Raw genomic sequence first — 25,985 nt, 5'->3', positions numbered from 1 at the left:
ACAGGGAAGTATGTGCCCTAGTACAGATGTGGCAGTTGGCAGAATAACCAGCGCTCTCCACCCCGTGTGGGTACCGAGGAGCAAACTCAGGTGGTCATCGGGCCTGGGGGCAAGGGCCTTTATCTCAGGAACTTCACTGCCCGGTATCATTTGGCAAAACACTTATTAATTTGTATAAATATTACATGGAAGAAAAATTAAGGGGTTTTTGTTGTTCATAGTTTTTGGTTACTTTGTTTGAAACAGGGTTTTCTACATAGCCCTGGCTGTCCAGGAAGTCACTCGGTAGACCAGGCTGGCCTGGAATTCACAGAGATCGGCCTGCCTCTGCCTCCTAAGTGCTGAAATGAAAGGCCTGTGTCACCATGCCTGGCTAGCATTGAAGTTTTTAATCTGAAAGTTTTGAAGATATTCACAAATTAAATTTTATTTTGATAACACAAATTTGTCATTGCTCTTTAAAAAATAAAATAAATAAGCCAGGTAAGGTGGTGAATCCTTGTCATCCTAACACACAGGAGAATCGTGAGTTCAGGGCCAAGCTGAGCTTCATAGGATGTTTAAGATCAAATGTTAACAAATGGACATCTTATCTTAAAAATAGACCAATGATAAAAAAAATTATAGAAAACCAATATTTCAAATGTATTTACTGTAAGGAGACAAGGTTTCAGCATGTAGCCCTGGTTGGTCCAGAACTCACTATGGAGACTAGGCTGGCCTCAAACTCAGGGAAATACAGCTGTCTTTCTGCCTCCAGAATACTGTATGCCATCACATCCAAGCCACAAAAAATAATTTTAAGGAATTATTCTCTGTGAAAGAATGCCATTCAAGATACATCAGTGCTCCTGTCCTCTAAGCTCAATTTAAAAGATTTTCAGTGTTTGTATTTGTGCATACTTGTAAAAATAGTTCTACAGATTTTTATTAGACTGGAATAAAAGCTTGAAATTGGAGTCTTCAAAGTTATCAGTTAATACTACAAATGCATTTAGTCTCACTAAAGAGTGTTCTGAAGGAGTTCCCTTTAATAAATTATATTCTTGGGCCATCAAGATGGCTCAATGGGTAAAAGCATTAACTTTTGAGCCTGAAAAGCATGTTAGTGTGCATACACTATACAACACATACACACACATACTTGCACACACACATGCACACGTGCACGCACACACACACATGCCCAATGTATGTGTGTTTGAAATAGTTCTTATTCCAAATAAGAATAGACGAGAAATAGATAAATAAGAAATAAATTCTTATTTCTCTTAATGTTGAAGTTAGCCAGAAAATAGTGATAGAATACATTATTTTCTATGTAGCATTAGAAAACCTAATAATAAAAAAACCTACACAGACCTGAACATAAGAGCTGGTTAATGAGACCACCCTGAGGCTTCATCTCGCACTCCTCACCCTGGGCTCTGACACTGACCGGCCCTCTGGGCGCCTTCAGGTGAATCACCCTAGATTCCTGTCGGTCCAGGAAATGTGCTTCTCCAGTCTACAAATCTCCCTCTCCAATGTGAGTCATATACATTAGCAAGCGAGCAAGTTACTCCAGTTGTTCGTGTGCAGGTCGGTCTGAAAGGCGCCCCAAAGGACCATCTCCACAGGGCAGCAGAACACCCACCTATCTTCTCTCCCAGAGCAAAACAAAAAACAAAAATGCTGATTTCCAATGCTTTACTAGAAAATCCATTTTCCTGACTACCTTAGTTTTGAGGCTGAAGAGATGAAGAGCTTGATTCAACTTGAAGAAGCCAGCGTATCAAGGGAACAGCCAGCCGGCCACCACAATGAAAGGTAAATGAAGTTGTTTTATCTTTTTGCTTGTTTGTTTGCTAGTTTGTTTTCCATTCTCTTAAAAGCAATGTTTGATAGCAGACAGCACCAGTTAAGAATACGGTGCTTCTTTTTAAACTGGAGTTTTGAGGGAAAAGTCACAAGTTGGAACGAGGGCTGAATAAGACGGAGGCCACTGTGCTTCCTACTGCCCAGCTCAGGCAGGCAGAGGCTGTGCCTCAAAAAGGGGAAATGTGTTGGCAGTCACGACTATCTAGTGAAAACACATTTTTTAAAACCACGTTTACCTCATTAAGTGAAAGAAACAAGATGCCTTGTATCACTGTTCCCCAATACCCAACACTTTTATGCATAGTACTTTAAATGTGATGAAAAGAGAAGATAACTTTTTAATGTCTCCTTTTGGTAGAAAGAATCACGGTTTTCTCACTCTAGAGCAAAGCACGGGGCAATCCTCCTGCTGAAGCCTTAAAGCAATCATGTTAAAACATGTCAGCAGAAGTCCTGAGCAGACTGCCAAGCAGCTCAGAAGCAGGCCAACAGCAGCCAGGCCCTGCGCCCCAGGAGCAACCGCCTCCTCAGCAAGCGCTTACTCCAGAGGGGAGCAGAAAGCCAGCAGGCAGGGTTCACCTCTCCTAAATAAGGACTTGAGGAGGCAGATGGGCTTTTGGCAGAGTAGCTTCCTGGCTCATAAACTGAGATTTTTACCTACGATAGAACTTTATAGCGCATTCTCCAGTTCAATCTTCTCTCACGGTACGCCTCCTCCTAACCGTTTCTTACAAAGTTTTCATTCACTGTTTAAATTTGAGTCTAATTGGTGAGCGCCGAGAACATCAGCAGACTTGGCTTGAGACTTGCAGTCCGCTGGCAGGTGAGGCGGACGGACGCTGAGTTGCCTGCTGTCTTGTTCCTTGCCTTTGCCCCTGAGAGCGTCTCTGCCTCTGTGAAACTGGGAGTCGAGGACACATCCTCTCATTCCTTTGCAGGATCTTCACTGCAGGCTATTGCTGGCCTTGCTTTGCAGGTGTGCCCATGCTGTGAGAAGGGACCAAGGGGCAATCTAATCATTGAGTTCTGTATTCAAGGATGGAAACTGGGGGTGGGGGTGAGGGCAATCGCTAAGCACAGACGATGAGGAGATGTGTGACAAAGAAGGACTACTGCTTTGGGGGTGTTGGAGAGGAAAGCTAAAGCCTGCTTTGCTTTCTTTTTGGTACCTTATGGCTTCACATTTAAGAAACAAACATATTTCACACTATGTCTAAGAAACTGTCATAGAAAGATAACACGAGACACTGAAATGACCATCCACTCGTTGAATGATCTTAAACAAACAAACAAACAAAAAAGCTGGAGGGAAAACCAAAATAACATATCTCTGAAGATCCAGAAAGATGAAAAAGGGATGATGAAGGAAGAGCAGTGAGGTGAAACCCCAGTGGTCACCTTCTGGGATCTGCGGAGCACGGGCTTAGGTTAGAAAACTTGGGGCTCAGCAAAATAACTGGGCAGAATGGCTAACAGTGTCTTTCCTCTCGGGTAAAATGAAGGGATTAGCTAAAGAGTCACTGAAATTCTCTTAGCCCTCTAGATTCCCACAGACCAGGTGGAAGGCTGAGGTGTGGAGGCGGGTTACCAAAGAACCCCAGGCTCAGACATACACGCCAGCATTCCTTAGAGGAGCCTGAGTGGAAGCAATGCGGGGGGCAGGGAGAGGGGGTTCTCTCCAGTTCTGCCCCTCGCCAGCCCCGCGATGCTAAACAAATCGTGACCTCTTTGTTTCTCCGATTCTTGCTTTGTAAGATAGAGATGCACACTGGTACTGTTTGCTCCCTGAACCATGGTTAGGAAGGGACCTAACCTGTGCAAACACAGGGACCAGCTGCAGCTCTGAACGTTGTAAACTTCCAAGGCACAGACAGCAGGGAAACATGGCCCCGCTATTAAACGCCAGATAAAACTTGACGTCAGCGTGCGCACGGACGGTGACTCGAGCTTCCAGTTTGAGGCCCGTATAAAGCGGGCTTCCATCTCACCTGGCCGTGATTCCTAAACGGGCTACCTCTTTCTACGGCAAACAGAAGGAGAACAGAACATCTGTTCTCTATCCGGTACCAAACTAGGATACTTTACATTTTACTCACACACTTTGCTAGCCAAATATGAACATTTTATTCCATAATAACTTCAGTAAGAACACCGTAGCTATCTGCAAATCGGCACTTCTCACCCCACCCTCTTCTCTAGCTTGTCTCCTTTCTCCTCTTTGAATACTGACCCAACAAGAGACTTCCCCTCTGCTCCTTTCCTATCTACTTCTGCTAGTCCTGTGGAGTTTTCTCCCAAATTCTAACAAATGGTCTTTAAACTTAAAAAAAAAAAAAAAAAAAAAAAAAAGATTACACTGTGCTTAGTGCAGATATCATCTTAAGCCCGCATTAGTGATTCCTATGTAGCAGATCCCTCACCGGGCTGCAAGCAGAGCAAACGGGCGCAGGCAGCACGCCAGCGAAAAGTGAAAACCAAACCCTTGAGACGAGTTGCCTGCCGCAGTCAGCCTGCTTTCACCCGCACGTGTTTTTGTTTTTGTTTTTTGTTTTGTTCCTTTTCAGTTTTGTCTAAACTCACTACTAGCTACTGATTCTCTCCGTGGGTACTTAATAAGACCATCTAGCTGTGTTGAGCATTTTCCATACGCCATGAAGGTAGCGCTTCCGAAGTATCTCGAAGGAGGTACCAGATTACAGTCTGAGCTGAAAAGCAGTGAACCTGGAAGCTACTGTAGCAGGGAGAGGTGTAGAGAACACAGGCTTGAGAATGACTTATAGCCACAGCCAGGCTGTACCCCTCAGGGGCAGGACTAAAGGGGCCATGTGGCCCTGTAGCACCAACTGTACAGATTTGCTGACAGAACATCTCTAAGCCTCAACTTCTCCAACCGGAGGAGTCAGAGAAGGAGTTCTCTTAGAGTGCCTATGAAGGGTCTGTGCCATGGCAACGCCTCGTACAACCCTGTGAGAACATCTGCACAGCGCTGATGGAGCGCTTAGGTAACTTATCCCTGTAAATACAACTGTAATAAAGAGCCTGGTGTCCTTTGAATCCATTAAAATATATGCAAAGTGGCTGAGAAGACTTAGGCACATGAAAGCATTAGCCCACTTGCTGAACCCTGTGCCTACTATCAACCACCATTGTGCCTAGGACCGAAACATAGGCTTCTGGGCTACTTGATGGTTTGTCTGAAGCCTGAACAGATTAGATTCTGTGATCAAACTAGGTAACTCTCTGGAGGACATACACTGGGTGAAATTCTATTTTTTTTAAAATCTGTGAGTTAAGTAGCTATCTTTTAATTAAATGTCCTTTGTTTAAATTGACTCTGGCGGCTCCCAGAGCAAGGTCAGTATATGAGAAACAACAACAAATGAAATAACCCTGTATCAAAGGAGCTTCAAAAACAGCCGAAGAAGTAAAAATGTCCACAGGGAAGCTGGTGTATTCCCACAGATCACAGTACTGAGCATGTGGCTCTCAGGCTGAGAACATCAGCTGCCTCTAGGTGCAACAAGCTGAGGGCTGCCATTTTCTTTGGGATGAGTGACCTGCCTTTCCAAACCCATTCCTTCTCATAATTGCCAGATTCAGAGATTGTAAAAGGGGCAGAAAATTAACCATTTTAGGTATGTTCACCAGATGTTAGAAAAGCCAGGCACATTAAGAAATACATCTCATCATTGGGGGCACTGCCATATTTCAGGATTTACAAGAATAAGCAGTGTCTTTAGGTCACTCTAGCTATTATTCTGTTATTGTTGTTTTCGACTGTATTTTATTAAAGACATGATCAAAATATTATGCAAGATAATGGTTTGCAGTGAATCAAAATTGTTAATTATTACTGGTTTTGAGAACGGTGTTATTTTAAGTCTAATAGTGTGTTATCAGTGAGGTCTGTAAGATGCTTGCTGAAACAACTGAAAAAGATAATTACAGCTGTATTTATTTCCAGTTTTATTAATAATCTGTGAGTTTGCAAGCATGATGAGGAAGAAGAAAAGTAGTCATATATCCAAGAGAGTGTGGTAAAACAATTAATTACATGAAGATCAAATACTGCCTAAAAATAGCGAACATGTATAGTAAAGGCACAGTGGTATACCAGTGCCACCTGAAAGATGTAATTCCATCAAAGGGTCAGCAGAGACCATTGTGATTGCTTTGAAGAAACACGGCAGTAAACATCTGTTAAACACCAGCATTCCCTCTACCCTCTCACCTAAAACATTCACCCTACTTTATGGTGTCGACAATAAAAATACTGCCTAAGTAATCCCCCAAAACAACCAAAACTCCATCACAATCCTATCAATTCTATGCGTAGAGTCACCAATGTAATACTTAATTTTTTCCCTTGAAAACCAGAAACGGTATCTAGTCCGGAAATAACAATGTCCAAAATCATGTTGGGACACAGTGCTGCCTCTCTGTTTACATTCTGTTTACGGTCCATATGAAATCACAGATCAGACAGCTACTAATTAATTAACCAGCCCTTGCAAAAGCCATTTCAAGCATTAAAAACTGCAGATACCTGAGAGAAACATGCCAGGGTACACTAAGCCTCTCCCCACACCACCCCTACCCCCCCGCCCTGGCTTTGGCTTCCCTACCCTTTCTAATCTGAAAGAGACTCCCAGGAATTAACTACCTCAGAGTTTGTCCCAGTATGACAAAGCTAAATATCTCTGCCTCAAAGTTCTTTTCCATGCAGCTCCTATCAGAAATGATGCCTATGCCAAGCTGGCTGTCCCCTTCTCCTCTTCTATAAACACCTCAATCTTGTGCAATCCAATTTATTTAAACTCTGCCTGGTCCAAATGTACATATTTACATACATATGTACCTACATATTGTATGTATGTTTGAATGTATGTATGTACTCACAGACACACAAGCACACAAGCTTGTGCATGTGCACACACACACACACACACACACACACACACACAGAGAGAGAGAGAGACAGAGACAGAGAGACAGAGAGAGACAGAGAGACAGAGAGACAGACAGAACAAACAGACAGACATGAGATCCTTTACAGAGATGCTCAATATAAAGAATATCCAAATGAAATTTAAATAAGAAAGGGGGAGGGGAAGATGATTACCTGCTGCACTGTTTGCAGATTCCCAGAACCCACATAAAAGGCCAGGCACGGTAGCAGGAGTACCAGCACTGCAGGGCAAAGCTAGGTGAATCTACTGACACCCCCAGCCAGGCTAGGCAAATTGGTAAAGCCCAGCCTCGGTGAGGAGCTGTCTAAAATAATAAAGTGGAGAATAACCAAGGAAGACATTCAATGTCAACCTGTAACATAGAACATACATGTATGCTCAAGCCCACACTCAAACATTCCTAAATAAACTCTTCACACACAGTAAAGATGAGAGATGACAGAGATAAAAGGGGGAATTAGGAAAGAAAATGGTGGGAAATTTAAACTAACATGAGAAGGTGAGCTCAGCACATTCACTCAGCCCCATCTATTTGACAAGGAGACGACCGAAGGCAATTGTACCTATATAGGAATCAGAGATAAAAGAATTCAATGTCGATCACCTCACTGTAATCCTGACAGAACAGCATTCTCAATGGAGAGGCTAGAAAGAACCTTCTCCCATGAGTCCTCAAAGAATGACTGGGCCATACTGAGTACTGAGGGCACAAAGGCCCACCCACCGCCTGCAAATGGGGACACAAAGTGCAGTGCAGGCAAAGCCATTCTGCAGAGGCGGAAAACACAACATGGTGGAGTCCAGCCCCGGGCTCATCTGAATGTGCTGCCTTGCTACTTCTCCCTATTGCTTTAATGAAAACTTCCTCTTCTTCCTCCCTAGTTGACACGATTTGAACTTTCAAAACTTCCCTAGTACCATATAGGTTGAACCATTTAAAAATAGCATTTGGACCGATACAAGTACCTTCTTATGGCCCACTCTAATATGTCAGCACCAGTGGAAAAGGAGCGCTTGGAGATTCTGAAGAAATAAATTTCAGACCAGTTATGATATAGCATCTAGATTGTAAAATTCTCTATATTATCCAATTTCTTAAAGGCTTATAAATTTCAATTAAAGGAAGAAGTGACATCAAATTAGAGGAAATTGATTAAAAATAAAGAGGAAGTTTGGGATAGGTGTCAGCCAACTAAGTTCCAGATCCTATAAGGACTAGAAAAAAAAAAAACAAAGAAGAGAAATGGGAAGGGGTACCCTCCCCCCATGAAATTACATGTCCCGAGCTGTAACCTACACACAAGTTGTATTTTGTCTGCCCCATCTGTCAATGCCTCTGTCAATCAATCATATGGCTTGCTGCAATGGACTTATGAGTGCCATTAACCCAGGGTGTGAAAGTAGCTGCTCCTGCAGCTCAGACCACACTCCCAACTCACTCAGTCCCCCCCCACCACCACCCCCAAATTATGCTCCACCCTCCTTGACTGCTGGCTTTGTTTTCTTAGCATTCGGGGACTGTTCCTTCTTACAGCTGGCTCACTGTTCACATCATCATCGCCCAGAGTGACTACCAGCCTTTAAATCGGCAACCCCTCCACAGTGAGCTGGCCAGAGGCACAGCTGGCTCACGGTCTGTCTGATAAGGCCTCCTCACATAAGCTCTTCTGAAGACTGCCATTTCTCCCTCCCGTTCCCTCAGCTCCTCCTTCATTGTACTCTTTCCTTTGGAAAGGCAGAAGACATCCACAGGGAAACAGGAGGAACGGCAGATACCACCTACATGAGATTAGGTCGGGGCCAAAACTAACATTTTAAGTAAAATGTTTGTTGAGCAATGACACTGTGCCCCTTCAGGTATCCTGGTTAGGCCCTCAAACCAGAAGGCTCCAGGAACACGTGGGCAGCCAAGGGAACCACTAAAATGTAATACACAGCTGGAGGAATGGGCCATCAAGAAGCAACACAGGTACGTAAAAGCATTTACACAGTGCACGAACAGGGAAGACATCAAGAAGGGGAAACAGATGAGTCAGACTTTTAAAAATACCAATAACCTACCTAGCAGACAAAAGACAGAAGGGAGTCCCTGTACAGAAGGTCTTGTGTGTGTGTGTGTGTGTGGGGGGGTGCCCTAGAGTTGCCAAAGGGCAAGTGGGCAGGGGCAGATGGAAATAGATGTGGGACATATTAAACAGTGAGGCTTCAATTCTAGCTGGGAGTTACTATGCTTATATTATAAACAGAAGAATACTATGTAGTTAAGGATGATTATTAAAAAGTACTATATGTTGACAATACACTTAAGAAGGAATTACTTATAAATGTATAACATGAAAGGTGTAGGGGCGATTCTGGAATTCTGGGTTTTTTGAAAAAACAGAAATATAGTATGTTTTCATTTTAACCCTAGGTGTGGGGATAAGCTGCTGCTTGGGACTGTCCACAACAACAGACTATGATTTGCATCTTGCTATAGCCAGAGGTGTGGTTTTGCCAGCTGTAGATAGTTTCTGCAATTGTGTGACCTCTGGAATTCTGGGAATTTTTCAGAGGGTGTATATAAATGCTAGAGCCTCAATAGGTGGGGTGTATGGTGGTTGTTAATACAGGGGAGTTGGTTGAAGTTTGTTAGTAGTTGTGCTCAAAGAAGAGACAAGAAATTAGATTCAAGGATCTCTCTCTCTCTCTCCCTCTCCCTGCTGTCCTTCTTTCTGTCCTGTCTGGTAATAGAGAGCAAAACCTGGGGGATCAAGGGTGGGAAAAAGAACATACAAAGTAGCAAACAGCAGCTACAAGCAAAAAAGAAACAAGAAGAAAAATCTCTTTCTCTCTCCCCCCACAATACTTCTTTCTCTCCTATCTACTGATAGGGGCTGAAAGTGAGGGGATAAAGGGTGGGGAAAAAGAGCCCAGAAAGGAATAAAATACTGGTCACAGAAAGGAGTTCTACTCTCTCACTCATATGTACCTGTGAGGATGTGGTGTTCGGTTTCTGTGAGGGGAGAAAAAGAAGAAGAAGGAGGAAGAGGAGGAGGAAGAGAAGGAGAAGAAGAAGGAGAAGAAAGATTTGATGATGACAAAAAGTATAATATCTATTCAATTCATGTTAGAGACCTCACTTTGGAATTTTCAAACTGTTAATGGAAACCAGGGAAAAAACAAAGTGAAAATGTTCTCTTGGGTTTAGAAAATTGTTTCCATTAATGTAAATAACAATAAGCTCAAATATGGTGACCTAATTCCATTACAAAAAGAGGAGACTTAGAAGCAGTCAGGTAACTTTCTTTTTTTTCCCCCAAGATCTTCAGTTGTGCTATTTATTATATAAACTTTTTGAAAATATTTATATTCAGTAATTCAGTCATATCCCCAATAAACTGGAAAATATTCTTAGGTTATATGATTCCAGAATTTAAGACAGATTTTTTTCCTTTCCACAGAGGCTTGTTGCCTGGGGCTTCTGTGTTCTTTTATCTTTACCACTGCAGTGCAGGCCCCCACCAGTATTGCTGAGTGCCTGGCAGGCTTAATGCACTTTCCAGCAAGAAAGTAAAAAACATGTCAGAACAAAAATTAAGAGATGTGACTGCCCTGAGGGCAAACAGCAAAGTAGAGAATAAGAAAGGCAAAGACACATCCTGTCACTTGAGATCACCAGTACCAAGTCTGAAAACTTAGCTGCAACTGCACTTAGGGAAGAAGCCTTTACCAGGCATTCAGCTTTAGGACTGTGACCAGGTGGACAAGAATGCAATTTGTGAAGCCCTTAGCTGTGGCCCAGCAGGCCACACCCGCAGGCTCCTCCTCCCCTAAGAGGGAGTTTCCCTGGCTTGAAGGAGCAGCTCCCCACCCAGGCTGAGATCCAACCTAACAAGTTTGAGAGCAGATCAGGGCTGTGTGGACAACAAAGCTGAGTGCCCACAGCAGCAGTTCAAGGTGCTGTACTATGAGGCCCTCTGGGAGTCCTGTCCCCCACCAGGCAGCAAAGGTCTGTCTCCAACACTGGCCTCTGTTTCACTACTTGTTATGTAGTTTGAGCAGGACACCCACTTTTCCGATCATAAAAGCAGCTCAACAGCAGGACTGGGATCACTAACAGGTCACAGTAGAGGACTAAGCCTAAGTCGGGCTCTGACATGTCAAGAGTGAAGTCTTAGGTGTGAATTTCAGACACAACTCAGTGCCCACCAGCCATGTGGTCTGCATGAGCCCCCAGGGGAGCCCTCAGCAGCACAAGGGGGAAAAAAATCACCTCCTAGGTACAAAACATATGATTTTTTGGTGTCTATTGTTTTTTTCTGGTGGCCAGAGGAGTGGGACGATTTTACAGCATTCTAAGTGATAGTGACTAATGAAAGAGAAATCAGGAATTGGGGCCGGAAGAATAAAACTATAAAATATTTGTAGTTCCAGGGTAGCCACAGAAGAGTAAATGAGAACAGCAGCAGACCCAGGGTTGAACAAGCAAGTGGCTGTAGGCGGGAATGCCAGCACCTGAGGGCAGGAGAACCCTCCCATCAGGACGAGGTGGCCAATTCCCAGTGTTCCTGCTCTGCAGAAGCTCTTGTCAGCTAGGGCGGGGTGGGGGGTGGGGTGGGGGGGGGTGGGGAGCGCGCGCAAGAGCCCATCTGGATTCTTCTGCGATGCTTCCTGACACATGTACCAGTATTCATGCCAAAGAAAACTAGACTCCAGCTGGAGAGATCAGCAGTTCCTTCACGTGTCTGGCAGTAACCCCCTCCACCTTCCCGACCTCCAAACGGAAACGAACAAAATTACTCTTCGTTTTGACCCTACCACAATATAATAAAAAGAACCGTGATCAGCTTTTGTCAGAGGACATGAATCCCACATCCACACCCATCACTTGCTATGTGAAGAGCGGCAAGTCAGGTAGAGTCTCTCAACTTATCATCCTACAGGGCCAGGAGGATAAAATATTTAGGTCATAGGACTGTTCTAGAAAAGTGCTGCGTTCAAGAGTCTAAGAGCAAAGGGTTTACTAAGCACATATATGAGCCTCATTTAAAAATAGCCAACAGAAAGACACAGCCAACTAGCCAAGGCATGGTACCAGTGGGTGGCTAAAGATAGCAGGTCTACAAGCACCAATACCATCTAGCCCCAAACAGCTGTGAAATGTGGGGCAACCGCAGACACCACATTCTTCCGTGGTTTCATCAACTGTCAGCTAGGAGAGAAGTAGGAGGCAGGAAAGGAGTCCCACCCATGAATGAGTTCGTCTGGAACAGAGCCCTTCACTCCACCTGAAGCAATCTTTATGAGGAGCAGTGACTGCCAGGACATGCAGAGCCTCCAGGGCACACAGCATAGTAAGCGCTCAGAGAGGCCGGAGATGCAGACAGGGCAAAGTGGTAGCAAGACAGATGTGGCTGGGACAGCAGGAAGGAAAAGGAAGCCAGCAACCAATTCCTGAAAGACAGCTGAGGCTACACACACACCACACAACAGTCTCGGCTCACCCTGTGCCTTGCTGTCCATCTCTTAAGTAAAATTTTGTGTCCGTGTTTGTACAATAGGAAAACAACCATAGGGAGCTATTCTGGCTTCTATATGAAATGGCACCTCGTTTTTTTCCCTTTTATATTTGACAGAAGGGAGAGTCAAGAAACTGAAAAGCAACGAAGCTGAAAGTCAGCCAAATCCTTGTTTTGTTTTGTTTGTTTGTTTGTTTGTTTTTAACACTTTATCATGGCATCACGATCCATGGCTAGATGGGAGGACAAGTTGTTTGGGTTTTGTTTGTTTGTTTGCTTGCTTGTTTTCCTTTATTCACACTGGGAAAGTATAATTTTACAATGACAAGCATTAAATTGTATGCTTAAGAAATTTTCCATTAGCCATAAAAGCAGTTCAATAATGCAAACTGATGTCTACCCATCTTCACCTCCAGCTTTCTCTTTCTCCTTCCCATTACAGTCACAGCTGAAGAAAAGAACTGTCAGCAATTGTTTCCTTACCATAGCAGCATTACTCAGCCCTGGGTCACCAGGCATGTGCCCTGCTGCCCTCCTCTACCAGGATCCCAGCACAGGTGAATGGTCCTGGGCTGCTGCTCTTTGTTATTTGACTTCCCTACAGGACGAGTGCAGTCACACCTCCTCCTTTCTGCAGTGCTCTTTTTGGTCTCCATGGCACCACTGTCTTCTGGTAATCCCAATGCCTCTGGCACCCCTGCGTGTACTCCACTGTCCCTACGGCTGCTTCTCAAAAGCTGGTTAGCCCTGTGATGCTCTCTGATCTTTGTGCAACTACAAAGGTGCTGACCATCTGTTTCAGTTCTGCTGGGTCTAGCTGGACAAATCTTTCTTTCTTAATTGGATAGTGTTCGGAACAGGAACTTATAAAACTTCTCCACCCATTCTGAACACAGATATTCCTTTAGAATAGTAAAATGGAAATGTCTTAAGACTACTCACACCTCTGTCTGTGCCCAGTGGCTAACTGTCTGCCATCTTTCTCACTGCTACTGATGGGGCCCAAGGAAAGTAAACCCGGAAAAGGGAAAGGAAGACTGTATGATCTGGGAACAGAAATGGTTAAAATTAAAGAGGTTTTTGTCTTTTGTTTTTTTTTTTTTTTGTTTTTTGTTTTTGGTCCCATAAGTTTGTTAAAATGATTTCCCATTTCGGGATTTCAGGAAAGAGCAATATGGTAATAAAAAGTAAGGCTGTGCCTCCTTGCTTTACATTAAAAAGAATAAAGGGTCAGCACCCCAAAAAAAGACATTTAAATCCCAAATCTTCTATATTCTAGTAACCAAAAAAGTTTCTACTGAAGACAGCTACATCCCAGGTACTAGAACTATCCAAGAGGAAGAGGAAGTTGTATACTTTCTCCAAAAAGCTGGCTTTAGATGGAATGGAAACTTGAAGGAAAACAAGACAAAAACAAATTTTCTTCTATCTGTTACCATGCTCAACACTTGACTGTATGTGATGCTGCAAACAGGGGCGAAGAGGCCAGCCACAGGCATGTCTCCACTCACTGCACATGCCATGACTCACTTGGCCTGCACTGCTCTTCCTGCTAGCTCAGCAAATACACAGGGGGGAAAAGCCACACGTGCGATCTGTGGGAACGACAGTACTTGGAGGATCTTGGCAGTTTCGTGCAGGAGAACAGCATCAGCGAGAGGACATGAAAGTCCCACATGGTTTCATTTCATAGGAAACAATGCGACTTCCCTTACAGCAAACGGCTCATATGCGTATTTTCCTTTAACTACACACTTCCCAAAACAGTTCTCCTGATGGCCTTCTCCGTTTTGTCGATTCCTAAGAGAAGCCTAGGGACTCTAGACAGCCCCGGTTGTAAAAGGAGGATACAGAAAATAAACTTTCAAAACACTTAACACTGCATAGCATATGCTTTCTGCTCATCTTTCTGTAAAGCATCTGAAGGCCAGAAAAGTAATTTACACAAATGTACTACACATCCAATCCAACATTCAAACCCAGTTAAATAATTCTCTTCTAGCCTAATACTTGTTTGGGTTTTCACAAAGCAAAACAAGTAAGACAAATATTCAAATGATATTAAATCCTTCATGGAAATCTACTTAGGAGGAAGATAAATTCGGGTGTATTTGAGTCTCGACCGATTTGACAGAGTGTTTCAGCACGGTCCAGTGCTTTGTTATTCAGACGTTAATTGCTTGCCCTGCCCCCCATTTTTACTGTTGTACAAGCATACTAGCACGTACCCAAAACCGCCATGTGTGAACTTGGCCTCCCAAATTACCCCTAACTGGCTGAATAAAGTTGCCTACACACCTGGGCAAGGCAGATGTGAAGTAGGCAGAGCTAAGGTTCTCAGGCTTGGAGGACAGAAGAATCACAGGAGAGGAGGAGGAAGGAGAAAGGAGGTCGTCATGGATTAGGGTAAAGAAAAATCACATGCAGGGAGGAGCCTGCTCTGAGGGTCAGCTCTGGAGAGAAGCAGCCCAGGTGAAAAGCATCTGCAAGTATTCATGGGAATTATGGATGGGAGGTAGCCCAGCAAGGAAGAGTTAAAGAAGGGGATGGAATGTGGGGCTGGGAGGTAGCAAGGTAGCTTAGAAAGTTATCTTCTGCCCAGTTCCAGTGTATAGGTATACTGAGATCTAACAGGTGACCACTCAGAGAGGCAGAGGCGGGCAGACCGCTGTGAGTTCAAGGCCAACCTGGTCTACAAAGAGAGTCCAGGAGAGCCGAGGCTACACAGAGAAACCCTGTCTCTAAACAAAAACAATAACAAAAAGGGTCTAACAGTTATCTGTGTCTTTTATTGATTGATATCAGGCTAAATAATAACCACTGTATTTATTATTAATAACAATAGTAGATAATAATATCCCATATTCAACAACAACAGAACTGTCAGCCCACTTCTAAAAAGCTCGTGTGGACTGATTAGAGGTCATGGCTGATTAGTTTATAGGCAAAGCCAGAACCTCAGAAATCACAGAGTGCAAAATGGATCACAGTTTATAAAACACCTAAACATGGGCTGGAGAGATGGCTCAGCAGTTAAGAGCAATGGCTGCTCTTCTAGTGGACCCAAGTTCGATTTCCAGCACGCACACTGCAGCTCATAACCATCTGTAGCTCAGCTTCTACTTTTTAAAGTCTACATGCATACCCAGACATACATGTAGGCATAAAATAATAAATCTTTTTTAAATTTTTACTTTAAAAATACCTATACATATCAATGTTAGATCTTTAAAAATAACCATCTGCAATTATACATTAGTCTCATCATATATGCATTTATTGTGTTATCACGTTGTTTTTTTTTAAAGGGATGTGATACACAAATCAAGTTTAGACAGATAAGACGAGATTTCTGAATGCAAAAAAAGTACCTAGCAGATTATTTTACACAATCCTTACTGTATTCCTGTGGGCTTATAGTTGACATTACCACTTCAGAGGTGTGAATCACTAAGGAGGTGTGTTAACTAACTTGCCTAAAGTCACACAGTGGCATCCAGATGATACCACACAGAAATGGTCATACTTTATTATGCCAATTGAAAGAGGGCATAAAAATAGATTACTCTTCTATGGAAAAGATATTCAGATCCACAGTAGTTTTTTTTCTAATCACAGAACATAATACTGTTTTGCTGTTGGTTTACTGTTTTTACTGAAAGAGTAACAGTATATAGAGAAGGTCCTTACCAATTCTTCCTTGCTTCTTTTTTTCTTTTTCCTCTCCAGAAATCAAACCAGGAATAACCTTTGCTGAATTCGTGCCTCAACTGTCTCCGAGTGTTTATTGACATGCAGCTTGACTTACAGTACATCACAACTAAAGAATGGGGCTCAACCTGACACTTGCAAAATCACCAAGTAAGACAAAGATGGAAGGAACTGTACTTTGACATGACTTATGTAAGCTAAGCGATAGTTTAGAACCAACTAAAAAAGCTACTGAAGACCATTTCTTACTCTGTATACAATAGCAGCCATGCGGGATAGCATTACGAAGGTAAACTAAGCCTGCTGTGATTAATGGTGGGCACACTCCTTTAATTCCAGCAATTGGGAGGCAGAGGCAGGTGGATGTCTGTGAGTTCGAGGCCAACCTGGTCTACAACACAAGGCCAGGACAGCCAGGGCTACACAGAGAAACGAAACAAAACAAAAAGAGGAGAAAGATTTAAACATTAGTTAATCTCAACACTACCTTTAAAAAGGACACCAATTAACAGACTATTTAAGAAACATTTGTTAAACTCAAATTAACTACATATTACTTTCTATATTTAATAGTCTACACTGAGTTCACTGAGGCACCCCAGGAGGCCAAGAGCAACATCCACCTACTAGACTGGACAACTATTTAGACAACGATCCTACCTACAAGGGCCACTGTGCCATGAATTGACACCCTATAATTTATACAACTTTATTATTTCACTCCATCTGGTCGGTAGGGCAGGGACATATTTTGAGAGACTTTAATAGGCGGTGTCAGAGTGACACACCCCAATGAGCAATAGTGTAGATTCACCCACGGCAGAAGTGCTAAGATTCTGTGCCACTGCTTTCATCACTTGCACTCAAGCTGCATGAAGAGAGATCTCTAAGAGTAAATGTGCACATTAGGTACATAAACGACAACGAGGAAAAGTCTAACTGGAGCAGCCAGCATGGTATGTGCCGCTGAGGGACCTGAACAAGAACAGCACAACAGAGATCTTACAACTGTGCTAAATTTTGATTTAAAAGTCGCACATAGTGTGATAACTAGTATGCATATACATATGCTCTCAAGATAGAGAATCATAATTTCTCTAACACAGAGACACAGAGTCATACATGAAACAAAATAATTCATGAGAGTAGACTTCTTACTTGTCAGTCCATGTTTAAAGTTATCTGAGAGGGATCTGTGGCAAGAGACTGACAAAGGGCCTTGGGCCTCCTATTCACCATTCTATAGTGAGCCCTGTGGTGAGCAGGGGGTACCATCCTAGGAAACCCAGAACGCAGTCGTTCTTCCTTAAAAGCAATTTCTAATTTGTCTTAATGAATCACCAAGCTATTAATCATTGAAGGAGACCACTAAGTTGGCCACACTCTTTACTGGAAGAACAGCATGATGAAACAAATTGGATTGAAAAAAAAAAAAAAAGACTTATTCTTTTAATGACCACTGTTCCTAAGTAAGAATAACGAAGATGTAAACCTACACACTTTGGGGTAATTTGAAGGCCCAAGGAGGAGAGGACACGGTGTGAGTAGCTGACAGGAAAGCACAGGACGCTGACTTACTTCAACAACTAACAAGTCACGTTAACACTTCCTACACTACACTACGGAGCCCCTCAGCAGCACACAGCACAGCTGGTTTATCCTGATCCTTAGGTACATGGTGGTCTACTATTAAATTATTTTGCAAAGTAGCCCAGAAGAGGCTCTAACCACTCACTTGTTTTAAGCTGTGTTGTAAATCCGGGATTTGTGAATGAAGTAATAACCAGTCTAGGCTTATTCCATGGAACTGGGAAGGCCTATACCCCAAAAATCTAATCCTGATCCTGAGCTAAGGCAAGTATTGTAAGAAAACAGAAACAGCAGGCAAAGGCAGATTGTCACAAAGCCACAAAACAGAACAAGAACCGCTGTGAAGTGAAATTGCTCGGGCTTGAAGGACGTTTGTTTGTTTCTTATTCTACTTTGCTTTTTGGTTGGTTAATTTGTTTGTTTGTTTGTTCTTGTTAGGTTTTTTTTTTTTTTTGTAAAACAGAGCTCTTTGTAAAACTAAACACAGACTTCTTTTGATATTCTGACTGAAGATTACCTTTAATATTAACTATAATTGCTGGGTATATTATCATTTAATAAGAGTGCTTGTCTATATAATTAAGCCTTGAAACATGACAATAGTAATCAGGAAACACATCTACTAGGAATACTGGGATAGAAGGATGACTTCTTCTAGGCCACAAAGGGTTGCTGACTCCAGGTTGCTAACACTAAGCGCTAAAATATCCCATCTCCAGAATGGTAAAGCTAGTGAATTCTATTTACACTCCCAATGGCTTTGAAAATCAACCCCTATCTGCTGGCTACAACACACAGCCATCATTTCCAGAGGTGACATAGCAGTTCCTTTTTAAGGTTTGGCCACCAGCTGAGTACTTGTACCCTGATTAAAACTTACTGGCTTCCTGTGTTTCCCTAAGAGTGTTATCCCCAGTAAGTGGTAGTTGATAGCTTAATTGGGCAAATGAACTCAAGCAGATATCTAAACCTCACCGAAGCTGCACTTTTTATGCTCTTAATGGCTTCGAAAGCTGATTGGGATCTTCTAATACAGAAAAAGATAAGACTGCACTTCTGCATTAAATCAAAACAGGCCTCAGTAATATGTTCAAAGCAGCATCTCAAACTGGAAGCAGTAATAGAGATGGTAGCTGAATCAGGTATTTTTAACTGGTAAAGCTTAATAACACCATCAGTTGCAGAACAAGCTAGCATAGGTATAAGTTAGTAAACCTGTATAGTAATATTTAGGCCAGAAAAATCGGGTTTTAAAAACATAGTAAGGAATGAAAGGGAGAAAAAAAAAATACCGGAAATGAAGACAGTTCCTGAAGAAGAACCCACACTTAGGTTTCAGGTGGTAATTTAAGAACCTGATTCTGGATTGTAATCATTAGAACTCCTTTTCTATTTCACCTCTTCAAAGAAAGAAAACAATATATATTAAACAGCCCTGTAGGCTGTTCTCTAAACAGAAATCATTCCAAAAACACAAATAAAATGAAATTATTATTAACTAGTAAGAATTAAAAAAAAAAATCAGGAATGACCTTCCTTAAAGCCTTTCACCTGAAACATTAGTTTGTAAGTTTACATTGTCTAAGAACACAAGTGACAAAATGTGCTTGATCAAACAAACAGCCAACACATTTACTGAAGAAACGGCTTTGAGAGAAACTGGTGAGGCAGGAAGCTTCAAGAACATCAACTGCCAGAAGGCAAGGAGGAGGAGGAGAGCGAGAGTCAGGAGGCTGCTCAGTGTGACACTCAGTAAGCCTCCCACAGTCAACCTCAGGGACTCTACTCTGCATTGCACTCTGCCATGCAGCTCACCTCCCAGCTGGAGGAGTCCTGGAAAACCAGTGTGACCTAAGAAAGAGCAGCATTGGTCCACAGCACGGACCAGAGCTGCGCATCACTCATGTGACCACCATGCTGCCTTCCCACAGTAGGCTGACAGACCTTTCACAGCTACTGCAAAAATCAAATGCCTACAGGCCATTTTATCAATTAAATAATAGAGTGGTGTGATGGTATCTTTAATCACATGCACCAAGAATCAAAAAAAAATAATAAGCAAAGGAACTTCACAAATTCATAATAGTAAGAGCAGTATAATCTAACCTTGTAAATAACAACAAAAATGGCAGCCTATACATATTTTTACTTTTTGTTTGTGTTTCTTGGCTCTCTTGGAACTCACTCTGTAGAACAGGCTGGCCTCAAACTCAGAGATCTGCCTGCCTCTGCCTCCCGAGTGCTGGGATTAAAGGTGTGTTCCATCACCACCACTCAGCCATTATATATATCTGGATAACAAACTTGAACATTAACAGAAATCTAAAATCAGGGGGTTTTATTTTGTTGTTGTTGTTGTTGTTTTGTTTTTTGTTTTTGTTTTTTGATTTTTTTGGTTTTGTTTTGTTTTACCGGATTACAGAGACTTGCATGTCTTTGGAACCTGACAAATACGTTACTGTAAAATGCACTAGATAGTATACACTATGTATAGATGATTATAATCCAAAAATATTAACACCGCACCTCCTTACAGCTTCTGTCACAAAGTGACAACGAACCTACAAGGATCCACAAGCTAGATCTAGCACTACACAGGACTTCTGTCACTTTAAAAGGAAGTTCATTCTCTTTTGTTTTCTAGGGGAAAAAATACAACATTTCTATGTTTTTTCCATTATGATGGTCCCTACATAATCCTCAGGAAACAGAGGTTAAGAATTTTGCATTCTTTCATTGATTACTTTGTGGTTTGGAGTGATCACAGAGCTTAAAACTTAGGTAGTAATAAAGGGATGGTCTGGATCAATGGATACGCTGATGTAATAATATCTCTGCTCTCTTTTATTGTCATGGTAAAGGAAACTTCAATTTTCTGCTTCAGGTATTGCTACTTCTATTGGATATGGATATCGTATATTCATTTTTAATAGGTAGTCACAGAGAATCAAAGATTGTTGAAATGTAGGACAGGAAAAGCCACTGGTTATTTAGCTGCTCAAAAACTTAAACCAGGTACTTCCTTAAATCTTGGGAGGCAGGAGCTGGAGAGATGGCTTGGCAGTTCCTGGGGACTCTTTTCACAAGTGAACTCAACTCCCAAGTCAGGAGAGCTTACAACTGCCTCAGGTCCATGGAACCAGAGGCGCTCTTCTGACCTCTGCTGGCGCTAACATAATGCGGGATACACTTACAGAGACATAGATAGAAACATGAATAATTTTTTTTAAAAAAATCTTTCAGACAATCGTTACAGTCATTCAGAACAACAGCTCGGCGCTAAGGGAGGCAGTTGTGCTAATGTGAATGTTTCTGCTTCTGCAGGTCATGAACTGTCCAGCCAAGCGAGTCACTTTGCAAACAGCACAGGCGAGGGGCATGAGAAGAACTCCACCCTTCACAACGAATTTGACACCATCATCCTGCCCGTGCTTTACCTAGTTATATTTGTGGCGAGCATCCTGCTGAATGGCCTGGCCGTGTGGATCTTCTTCCACATTAGGAATAAAACCAGCTTCATATTTTACCTCAAAAACATAGTGGTAGCCGATCTCATAATGACACTGACATTCCCATTCCGGATAGTCCGGGACGCAGGATTTGGACCTTGGTACTTCGAGGTTATCCTCTGCAGATACACCTCGGTTCTGTTCTACGCAAACATGTATACGTCCATCGTGTTCCTCGGGCTGATCAGTGTCGATCGCTATCTGAAGGTGGTAAAGCCTTTTGGTGACTCCCGCATGTACAGCGTTACCTTTACCAAAGTTTTATCGATTTGCGTTTGGGTGACCATGGCCGTTCTGTCTCTGCCAAATATCATACTAACCAATGGCCAGCCAACCAAGGACAACATTCATGACTGCATGAAGCTTAAAAGTCCTTTGGGAGCCAAGTGGCACATGGCTGTCACCTACGTTGACAGCTGTTTGTTTGTGGCCGTGCTGGTGATTCTGATTGGATGCTACATAGCCATATCCAGGTACATCCACAAGTCCAGCAGGCAGTTCATAAGCCAATCGAGCCGAAAGCGAAAGCACAACCAGAGCATTCGTGTGGTTGTGGCTGTGTTTTTCACCTGCTTCCTCCCCTATCACTTGTGCAGAATTCCTTTTACTTTCAGTCACTTGGACAGGCTGTTAGATGAATCAGCACACAAAATCCTCTATTACTGCAAAGAAATGACACTCTTCTTGTCTGCGTGCAACGTGTGCCTGGATCCAATAATTTATTTCTTCATGTGTCGGTCATTTTCGAGAAGGTTATTCAAGAAATCAAACATAAGAACTAGGAGTGAAAGCATCAGATCGCTGCAAAGCGTCCGGAGATCCGAAGTGCGCATTTATTATGACTACACAGACGTGTAGGGACCAGAGAGGGCAGGTGGCCTTTTCTTGGAATCAATATGTAAAAAGTGTAAATAAATGTTTCTTTTTATTATCCTGGCTGAGGCCCATAAAAAACATAGGTTTGGGGGGGGGGTTTGTTGTTTTTGTTTTTGTTTTTGCTTTTGTTTTGGGGGGGGTTGTTTTTGTTTTTGTTTTTTTGCTTTTGTTTTTTAAGCATAGAAATGGCAAGAAATTGGGGCATAACTTGGGACAAAGAAAATATATTAAGAAATAAAAAAAAATGTGGGATGAACTGGAGACTGCAGAGCCCAAAGAGCAAACTGATGAACCGACCACGTGAACACCTGCACCTGTTACCTGGGACTCACTCTCTGCTGCTAGGAACTCACTTCTGTAGAGAACTCACAATATAGAGAATTGTTGAGTTTTAATATTTAAAAAATTATTAAGTAATAGCCGTACGTATCCTTTGGCCATGCTCCCCTTAATGTGCTTATCGACATCTTAAGCACATGACAGGTATGTGTGGTGGTGCAGTGGGAGCATGGCAGAAGGGGAGACTGACTTACATTTTCACAGTACACACTGGCAAGGTCACCATCAACCAATTCATTCTAAATAGGTTGTTTTAGAAAAGGAAATGTGATTAAATATTACAAAGATTTCATATATAACACTGAATAATACTTGCCATAATCTCATTCTTGATGATCATTTCATGAAATATTTAAATGCTTATATGATAAGGGTAGAGAAGAATATGAGGAAAATATGTACGTGTAGTTTATCAAATCGTCATTTAACCACTTCTGTTTTAATAAAAATAACATTAATAACATATTCTCCCATATAATGTATGTCCAACAAGAATATCAGTAGTTGAACTATACAACTATAAAAGGGAAGACGTAGTTCACCAAGTTATGTCAAAAAGTCCAACAGAAGTCATTTAAATGTTGGGTTATTTTCATCTCTCCAGTAATATACCTCTGAGGACGTTGTTTCTTAAAGCAGCCTTAGTACTTTCCGAGAGTCACATCTGACTTTGTATTCTAAAATATTACACTAATTTATTTTGTGTGTGGGGTGTGGGGTATGTGCACGCTACAGTATGCACGTGGATGTCAGAGGACAGTGTGTTGGGAGTTGGTTCTTTCCTCCCATCATGTGAGCTCTGCGATTCCACACAGGTTCCTCGGGCTTAGAAACAAGGGCCTTTTTAGGCTGAGCCATCTCTCCAGTCCCTGTTCTATTCTTAACACTGTCCTACACGCTGAAGAAAACCTTAACAGGAGGAGTTAAAATATATGCTTGCTTATTAGAAGACACTGTGTGACCAGAGAGATGGTTCAGCGGGTAGAAGACCCTGAAATCCGGATGAAGCTGGGCATGGCATCAAGCGCCTGTAATCCCTACTCTCCTACAGGAAGATGGGAGAATCCCCTAGAGTTTACAACCCTGCCAACTGCGCATGCTCAGCACTGAACGACAAATACTCAAGGCTGCCCTCTGACCCCCATATCACATACATGCTTGCATTCACATAAGCATACGTCCATACATGCATGCATGCATACATGCATACATAAATCATACACATGAAAGATATTAAAAGGGGGCACTGCAGTTAACAGATAACACACACACAAAACTGAGCACTGTACTTCAGTTACACTCTAGAAAATCACAAAATTCTGAAAATTGAGCAAAGCTGAGGCGTCAAGAGCAGCACAATGACTGTCCTTGTTAGGCACAGGGACAGGGTAAAGATCCAACTAGCGAGGAAGCATGCCAATTTCAGCAAAGGAATTTATATGAAAGGAGGTAAAAGATCCGATGACTTTTATCAACATATTAATCTCTCAAGATATCATCTCCCTAAGTGAAATGACTATTCAAGTAAATTAATTTTATACGCCCTGTTTGGTCACTGGCATAGCTCACCCCACCCCAGCACCCAACGTGAGATGCTAAGTAGGTTAGCACAGGTACATTTTACATCAGTTACTGAGCAGATGGAAGATGAAGGCTTCCACCTACTTTCCACCAGAATGTTCAGGATGAGGAACAGCTGCCCTAACGTGAAGGAAGGGTGACACTGCAGCAGGGGTCCTTAGTCCAGCCTAGCCTCTCTCCTCTACTCCTCTCTACCACACAGAGCCTGCTCAGAGAACTCAGGAACATTGCAAGCTTCAGTACTGGGGGATCCTGTTAAAGGTGCAGGCCCTCTAGAACTGCAAGTCCGGCAATGACTTCCTTACTGCATCAGCTGGGTCTGCATAGCACTGCAGGTTGCCGGGTTCTCCAGCCCAAGCTTTCAGCTCATTTGTGAATCAGGTCAGCTGGGGCATGCAATGCTAAGCCCTTAAAAATGTGTTAAATCTCATTGGCTATTTCTTCTCCCCGCACGCCGCCCCCGCCTCCCCCCCCCCCCCAGTCATGGTCTCTCTGTGTTAGCCTTGGCTATCCTGGACTCACTTTGTAGGCCAAGCTGGCCTTGAACTCACAGAGATCGGAGTGCTGGGAGTAAAGGTGTGTGTCACCACCGCCCGGCTCTCATTTGCTCTCTCTAAATGGGCATGTCGCTGTGGTTGTTGGGCACACACCCAAACATCGACTTACAAAAAAAGAACGGGCAGGAATATCCTTATTTAAATAAGTCATATTATAAAATCTATTTAAACTGCAGTTTCTATTTTACATTATAATACCCAAAAATGACTTATCCAGGACCAAGACTGAACAACTTACAGAACAGTAGTAGTAGCAGGAGCAATACAAATTACAACGCTAGTGCTAGAGAACAGTGCACAGTGTTCTCTTCAAAGTGAAGAAAATGCGGATTCTATTTGATGGCTTTTTTTTTCCTCCTCCTCTCCACGCCTCCCCCCCGCCCCCCGCCACCTCTCTCTCACGAGCGCACATACACACTTCAATTCCACAAGAAACCAACTAGCAAATCAATAAACACCTGCCACGTGCTACACAAAAGAGCCCTGTGTTCAGCAGAATGTAAAACAATCTATGTATCCATAATGTTTTCTAAAAGGAAACAGCCTAAGATGGACCATTTTCAAATTTCAACTGGTAACAAAGCAGCAGAAGTCTGCTTTTTAGCCTCCACTACCACCTAGTGGTTAAAGCTCTTAAAACTTGCATTTCAAGTCCTAGCCTTTTATACAAGTCACATAACCTGGAGTAGGCTGAGGTAGAAGCTTCTGAGAAGAGCAATCAATGCTTACAGGAAGTTAGTTACGTTCTGTGTGCAAAAAGAAACTCTAATAAAAGACTCAAGTTACCTGGGGACTTGGTAGGAACAGATTGCAAATACTGATGGCTCTTTCTGAATCAACAACAACAAATTCCCAAATCAGCTCTGAGCCTTTCAAGAACTGTTGTGGCTTTGAACACTGGCTGCCTTTTTCTTAATATTAATGCTATGACACGGACTGAGCATCTTTTCCGTAACATGCAGAACTGCTGTACTCCATTCAGACACTGAGTCAGGTTCCTACATTGTAATATCTGTGCTTTCAATGTCACGAAAATACAGCAGGTGCTCCTTAGGTCCCATTTCCTGTGTAAAGCTCATCACTCTATCACATCTTCCCCATCGATACCCGGGAGTTCTTGCACAGTTGGAATCGTCTGGCAGAATGAACTCATCATGCGCAGAGTCAGCAGCAGTTACTGTTCCATTCCCGTTTGATTTCAGCTTCTCTTCTCACGCTGTCACGTTCCATTCTCTTGATGCACATGCATCTCCGATGCTCAGTTCTCCCTTCCACTGCCTATTTTTAAAACACCCTCTCCTATGGTTGGTAAACAGGGAGGCATCGCAAGGTCCCACAGAGCTGTAGGTAGCGTGTCTGTTGCTTCTCTGTGATAAAGCACCCCACAAGCAGAGAACCCGGCAGGGGAAAGTCTATTTGGCCTTCTGCTTTCAGAAAGTGAGTTTATAATGGTAGGGAAGTGTGGCACCAAAGGACAAGCATAGCAACTGG

The 25,985-nt window shown here is 42.7% G+C and overlaps 2 protein-coding genes across 15 annotated transcripts in view; one reads left to right on the top strand and one right to left on the bottom strand.

The window, feature by feature from the left end:
* The window catches only part of MED12L (mediator complex subunit 12L), a 315,424-nt gene that overhangs the window by 115,429 nt on the left and 174,010 nt on the right, over window positions 1-25,985 (bottom strand). The window lies entirely within an intron of this gene.
* On the top strand, window positions 1,472-22,072 carry GPR87 (G protein-coupled receptor 87). 3 transcript variants are annotated; one of them, XM_084768356.1, is made up of 4 exons: window positions 1,472-1,809; window positions 8,688-8,799; window positions 16,061-16,192; window positions 20,957-22,072. In XM_084768356.1, the coding sequence occupies exons 3-4, from the start codon at window positions 16,159-16,161 to the stop codon at window positions 21,997-21,999; spliced, it is 1,077 nt and encodes a 358-aa protein (XP_084624482.1). In that variant the 5' UTR covers window positions 1,472-1,809; window positions 8,688-8,799; window positions 16,061-16,158; the 3' UTR covers window positions 22,000-22,072. The 3 variants fall into 3 exon arrangements, with proteins under 3 accessions (XP_084624482.1, XP_084624481.1, XP_084624483.1); XM_084768355.1 differs by lacking the exon at window positions 8,688-8,799; XM_084768357.1 differs by lacking the exons at window positions 8,688-8,799; window positions 16,061-16,192.

This window comes from Acomys minous (assembly GCF_964271855.1).
Source record: "Acomys minous genome assembly, chromosome: 19".
Taxonomy (NCBI): Eukaryota; Metazoa; Chordata; class Mammalia; order Rodentia; family Muridae; genus Acomys; species Acomys minous.
The sequence above is the reverse complement of the archived record's forward strand: the minus strand, read 5'-3'. Positions and strand labels throughout refer to the sequence as shown.